General features: G+C 43.4%; 1 protein-coding gene and 1 non-coding gene across 2 annotated transcripts; one reads left to right on the plus strand and one right to left on the minus strand.

The window, feature by feature from the left end:
• Positions 1–1,381: 1,381 nt before the first annotated feature.
• SEPHS2 (selenophosphate synthetase 2) lies at positions 1,382–3,637 on the minus strand. The gene has a single exon (XM_065924642.1). The coding sequence runs from the start codon at positions 3,450–3,452 to the stop codon at positions 2,097–2,099; it is 1,356 nt and encodes a 451-aa protein (XP_065780714.1). The 5' UTR covers positions 3,453–3,637; the 3' UTR covers positions 1,382–2,096.
• Positions 3,638–5,782: 2,145 nt separating this feature from the next.
• On the plus strand, positions 5,783–5,855 carry TRNAR-UCG (transfer RNA arginine (anticodon UCG)). Its single transcript has one exon. It is a non-coding gene; the product is annotated as a tRNA-Arg (tRNA).
• Positions 5,856–6,755: the final 900 nt, after the last annotated feature.

A 6,755-nucleotide genomic window follows, 5' to 3' on the forward strand; every position in this document is an offset into this window, starting at 1 on the left:
TGTATAGTCTTTTTAAAGAGTCTTTTTTTTTTTTTTTTTTGCTTCTTTGCTTTGACTTCTTTCCAGTTGGAACTTGCCTCAAATGTCTGGTGATCCTTGACTGCTCCTATTTGACAATGAGGCATTAAAAAGAATGTTTTTAAGTGAAGCTTTCCAACTGGGAGGCTTCCTGGTACAGGGATTTTCACTGGGGGCTCCCTAAATGTTTGTATTTACAGGATTTTTTCCCCCTGAGCAGATGTATTTTCTCCAGAGATGTACCTTCCACCTGTGCCAGGCAGGGGCAATATAAGCTTCCCAGTGTTTCTAATAGCTTAGCTGAGAGAGTGGGCTGGACAATCTCATTTTTGTCTTTATTCTTGCTTTTCGTGAGGCTCCCTGTCTTCTGCTCTGCTAATTGCCCCTGACTTTATAGTATTTTTTAAATTCACATTTTCCAGAGACCAAACTGCCCTTTACCTACAGAGATGAGAGGCGTCATGTGGCTGTATGACACGGTACGGGGAGAAGTTTGAGAACTGTGAAGATCTAATTATCCTATGCATAAAGTTTTAACCAGTATCTTTGACCCCATCTTCCTTGGTGTATTTGGAACCTATCTCTTTGCTTCTTGTTAAGTGTTCCCCAACTCTGAAGGCATTTTTTTAGGGGGCAACACCTTGCAACTTTTGAACTGTGGTGTTGGAGAAGACTGTTGAGTCCCTTGAACTGCAAGGAGATCAAACCAATCAATCCTAAAGGAAATCAGTGCTGAATATTCATTGGATGGACTGAAGCTGAAACCGAAGTTCCAATACTTTGGCTACCTGATATGAAGAACAGACTCATTGGAAAAGACCCTGATGCTAGGAAACATTGAAGGCGGGAGAAGGGGACGACAGAGGATGAGATGGTTGGATGGCATCACCGACTCGATGGACAGGAGTTTGAGCAAGCTCTGGGAGTTGGTGATGGACAGGGAAGCCTGGCATGCGGCAGTCCATGGAGTTGCAAAGAGTCAGACATGACTGAGCAGTTGAACTTAACACCTCACGGCATGTGGGGTCTAATTTCCCCAACCAGGAATGGAACCCATGCCCCTGCAGTGGACGTTTGGAGTCTAACCATTGGACCACCAGGAAAGTCCCTCTGAAAGCATTTTTACTTTGGCCTCCTTTGTTCTAAGTTAATTACCCCTCTTACACCCACTTTCCATCTTCCAAGAATGGCTGACACCTTTCCTTTGCCATTTCTTCTCCCACCCTCTAGGCCTTGGGATTTATGACTGTTCATGATCCTTTGCTGTCAACACCAAATGTTATCAGTTGGTTCATTTTATAAAACTGTAAAAGGTGAATAATTCCAAAGATACAAACATTCGCCAGAAGAATTTTCAACAAAATTATTTCACTAGAAATCGCTTTATTGATGAAATCACCAGGAATTTTCAACACAAGATTTAACATCTTAATGTCCACCAAGGCCTGGGCTCTGGGGTTTGGTCTGCCTCTCCCAGTCCTTGAAGGGGTTTAGAGAGAGACGTCATTAACAGAGACCAAGTAAGGTGGTTGAAGGTCCTCCTTTCCCAGTCATTGGACAAGCTGCTCAATTCTTGTCCAGAGTAGGAAAGAGCCAGTGTTTCAGAGTAATCTAATAATTTGACATTGCATTTAAATCTCTCATAACAATTTCAATTTATCAACAGTATTGGTCCAAACTTATTTCTGATCTAAGTGTTTTTCATTTTGCATTTTTGGTGTAATTTTAATAAATAATCTCACTCCCTGTGCAGAAATCAATTAACCCCGTGCCAAGAAAAATACCTCAAACCTGAGTAATCTCCTCTTGCTCTTGGAAAGAGGAAATAGGGGGTTTTCTGCTTTTTCCACTCAAGAGATGACCAAATATACACCCCCGACCCCCCGAAGTCCAAAATGTTACTTCTGGCCTTGGAATGTGCAGCTTTTGATGGGCTGATTCAAATTACCTAGGAAGAGCAGCTGGAACTACTATGCAGGCAGCCTTCTTTGGAAATTTCTTCCTAAAATCAACTCTAGCGAATGGTCCATGCTTGTGTACAAAGGCTGTACAGTCCAAACAACTTCTGCTGTTCCATTTCACAAGCTAGGCTCAGAGGAGGCACTGGAGTTCTCAGGAGCAAGGGGAGTAGCAGTGGTCCCACGAGGCAGGACCTCAATAACGCGAGGCTTGTCAATGATCCGGGCTGTCCGGTTTCCCTTTTCCACAATACCGACGATCCACGCTTGATGACCCTCTCCATATTTTGAAGATTTGATTTCTGAACAAAAGCGAGCTGCCTGTTCTCTTGGCAGACAAATCAGTAGCCCCCCAGAAGTTTCTGCTGAGGTTCCTTGCAGGAGACCGAAGCGCCCACTGGCCTTGCTGATGGCAGCCATCTTGGCAATGATGGGCAGGTTATGAATGACAAAGGAGACCTCATTTCTTTGTTGTTTTGCAAGGTTCTGAGAGTGACCCAGAATGCCAAAGCCGGTGATATCTGTGGCTGCGTGGGCATTAAACGTGTGCATCAGTCCGGCAGCAATTCTATTGAGTGTAGCCATGTTGAACATGGCTTCCTGATAACCCAGCTCTACCTCTTCTCTGGAGACCACCATCTTTATCTTATTCCATCGTTCAGGATTATCCAGCCACTGGTGGGCATTGACGGCAACTTGGGTTCCTAAGGGTTTGGTTAACACGAGCACATCCCCAACAACGGCGCTGTCAGGCAGGATGAATTCATTTGGTTGACACACCACAGTGGCAACTCCACCGATGATAATCCAAGGGTTTACCACCGTTTGCCCACCAGTCACTGCAGTCCCTCCTTCCTCGGCAGCATCCCGAAAACCTTTAATCATGAGTGGTGTTATCTTTTCTCGCTCCTCCTCAGGCATACTCTGGCTGACGCTGAGTAGCATCAACATGTTGTCACACTCAGTAACGCCCATGGCGTAGAGGTCACTCAGCACGTTGGCGCACGCGATGCGCCCCATCATGTAGGGATCTTCCACCAGGGGGTAAAAGAAGTCGGTGGTCTGGACCAGGGACAGGCCCCCGTGTCTCAGGGGTATGACACAGGAGTCCATCCCAATGCCCAGGGTGGGGAAGGGAGGGCTGAGTTCCGCCCTCACGGGCAGACCGGCTTCCTGGGCCGTCTCTTCAAGGCCTCCGACCAGGCCCCGGCCCGGCGCGGGCAGCACCTCCGGTCGCGTCAGTCCCGCCAGGAGTTTGAGCAGCGTCTCCTGGGGGACCTTGCAGCCTCAGCCCTTCATGCCAGAGAAGCCGGTGAGACGCCAGCTCGGGCTGAGACCCAACGCCTGGGGTTCGAAAGGCCGGTAGTTCGAGAAGCCCCGGCCTAGAGGCAAGCACACCGGGCCCAAGGAGCCTTCCCCTGCCGCCACTGCCGCCATAGCCTCTCCGCCCGCGCCAGTCGCCGCGACTTCCGCCATTACGCCGGCCCGGCAAGGAGGGGGGAAAGAGGATGGAGGAGGAGAGGTCCCTTTTACTTTCCACTCCAGTTAGTAAGGCGTAACGACATTACCGCAGAGACTCTCTCTGGCACGACTCGCGCAGCCCAACTGCCGCCACACCACGCGCTCCAGGACGTCCTGAGGGAGAAGCCGCTGGCCTCTCCCTATTTATCTCGCTGGTGATTGACAGCCGTAGCAGCCAATGACGGCTTCGCCACCGAGGGGCGGGCTTCCTTTGGTCTAAAAGAAATACTACAAATCAACCACCAGCTTGCGAAATTGATCTCGGCAAGATTACTGAGCAAATGCTTTGGTTCACTTCCCTTGATGTAATTTAAATGATCTCTTAGGAGTGGTTGGCGGAGCTCTGATTCCCTAGAGGCAGTTTACCAAGTCCAGCATTTTCAAAGACAAGGGCAGATCGGTCACTTGGTCAACCTCAAGCCGGTCAGATTTGTCCAAGGGTCACTTGGTTGCGCACATGATCAATCCAGGGTAGAAAAATAGCCCAGGGGAAAAATCGGAAAGAATATTGGAGAGTTAGATATTAAGTTACTACCACTATGTAAGCAAACTGCAGCATCAACATAATGAAATGTTAAACGAGGACTTAGTCGGACACGACTGAACAACTAAGCACAGTGACTGAACAAGGACTTTAAAGCGTTTTGAAGGTGAAGGTGAAGTCGCCAACCCAGGGATTGAACCCGGGTCTCCAGCATTGGAGGCAGATGCTTTACCGTCTGAGCTACCAGGGAAGTCTTTTTAGGATTCTTAAATCCAGACACCTGCTAGGGTTTTGGTGCTATTTCCACCACTAAGCCTGTGCCAGTCACTTCCTCTCTCTTGGCATCAGCTGACTCATCTGAACAGTAAAGTAGCTTTACCTAGGGTTCCTCTAGTCTAAATTTTTTTTATATCCCTTTAGGTTAACATATATGAGAGTGTGTGGTGTATTCATGAAGGAAAGCTTGTCAATATCCGTTAAAATGATAGCTGCACTAAATACCTTTGACCCAGCCATTCCATTCTAGGACTTTATCTTTTAGATATACTCACCTATGTGAGTGGGAAATGATAGTTGTTTATTGCTGTGCTATAAACATACCTGAACAACTTAAATGTTTATCAATTATGATTAAAGTAAATTGTGATACATTTATATGATGGACTATAAGACAGCCATAAAAAAGAATGAGAAAGCATTGATATGATTATGCTGACAATAGTTACAGTTCTAATAGGCAGGATCCTAAATGCTCTACATATATTAACTAATTTAGTTATCATAAAGTTAGGATTCCTTCCAGATTTTTTTTCTTTTTTTTCTTTTCTTCCTTCCAGATTTTAAAGATAAGTAATATAAGACACAGAGAGATTAAATGACCTAATCAAAATCACCACCAATTTAGCATGAAGCTGGATATGAATCCAGGCAATCTGCTCCAGAGATCACCAAATTATATTGCCTATAATGTTTAAGAGAAACAAACAGACTTCAGAGAAGTATGTATAGAATGCTACAAGTTGTTGTAAAAGGGGGAAATATATGCAAAAAAATACTTCTGGAAGGATGATCACCAGAAACTGGTAATTTTGATTATCTCTGGGGAGACAATAAGATGATTAGGGGACAGAGATTTTTTCATTGTATTGTCTTTTTTATCTTTTTGTGTTAGAACTTAAAAATAAAATTTAACATTTGAATGTAATACTTAAAAGTAAATGCCTATGGGAGTATAAATTGGTGCAAACATTTTGAAAAAGAGTCTGACCTTAACTGATAAAGTCGGACATATGCAAACCCATGTGATTCCACCCAAGGACATGCCCTAGAGAAAAATGCTGCCCTTGTGCCGCAGATGATGTATACAAGAATGACTGTAAGAGGTCTGGAGAGGATTGTACAACGATGTGAATGTACTTAACACTACTGAACTTAAAAGTACTTCAGATGAAAGAAAGTAGTTAAGATGATAATTTTATGTTATGCGTGTGTGTGGTGTTTTGGTTTGTTTGCTTTTTTCTGGCTGAGCTGAGAGGTATGTGGGATCTTAGTTCCCTGACCAGGGACCGAATGAATCCCCTACAATGGAAGCACAGTGTCCTAACCACTGGATCACAGTCACAAATATAAAAAAAAATAGTAGATACTTATAGATTTTATAGTCCACCGTTACATTTGGTTTTTATTACTGCATAGTACAGTATGAAGTCCTGGAGTGAATTGGAAGGAACCAGAATGTTAGATTTAGTCTGAGCTGTCATTTTGGCTCTCCTAACAGCCTTAGCTGAGTTGTCTAATAGGTGGCTGTGTGGCCTAATGGATAAGGTGTCTGACTTCGGATCAGAAGATTGCAGGTTCAAGTCCTGCCACAGTCCCAAGGGGATGGGTTGCTTTTTGAGGGCTTCCTGGGTGGCTCAAGCGGTAAAGAATCCACCTGCAATGCAGGAGCCACAGGAAATGCAGGTTCAATCCCTGGGTTACCTCCTGGAGAAGGAAATGGTAACCCACACCAGTATTCTTGCCTGGAGAATCCCAAGGACAGAGGAGCCTGGTGGCCTACAGTCCACGGAATCACAAAGAATCATACATGAATGAAGTGACTTAGCACAGCACAAATCGTCTAACCTCCAGGAGCCTCAGTTTCACTGTTTAAAAGATAATAATACATATCAAATAGGAATGCTAAGAGAATTAAAATTTTTTAATGTGTGTAAAGTTCCTGGCTGATGGTAAACTCAAAATAAATGATAGAACTTTTATCATATAGTACTGATATTGTGGTTGTAGGTACTGAAGTTTAAATTCACAAATCTTGTAACATCTTCCAGAGTTTTTTATAAAAATAAATTCATGCATCTTTCAAAGGAAAAAGAAGAGCTGTAACAGAAAAACACGGAAATGATCCAAGTTCTTATTAACCTAAGAGTGCACAAATAAGCTGTGGTGTAACCATACAATGGAATATTATTTATCTTTAAAAATGAGGTATAGGCATCATCAATATGAATAATCTCAAAAACAGAATATTGAGAAGAAGAAGCAAGTTATAGAAGAAAACATAAACTAGGCTACCATTTATAAGCAAGCAATAATATTTTATTATTAATAAATATTAATATTTTATTAATAACAAGCAATAATATTGTTGAGATGCATACTTGATAAAGACTCTTAAAAGGTAAAAGAGTGAATGATTAAAAAAAGAATGAATGATTAACAAAGGAGTTATTAAAAGATTAGCATAAGAATTACTTCTGGGCAAGGATAAATGAAAG

The sequence above is a fragment of the Muntiacus reevesi genome, chromosome 2 (genome assembly GCF_963930625.1).
Source record: "Muntiacus reevesi chromosome 2, mMunRee1.1, whole genome shotgun sequence".
NCBI classification, from domain to species: domain Eukaryota; kingdom Metazoa; phylum Chordata; class Mammalia; order Artiodactyla; family Cervidae; genus Muntiacus; species Muntiacus reevesi.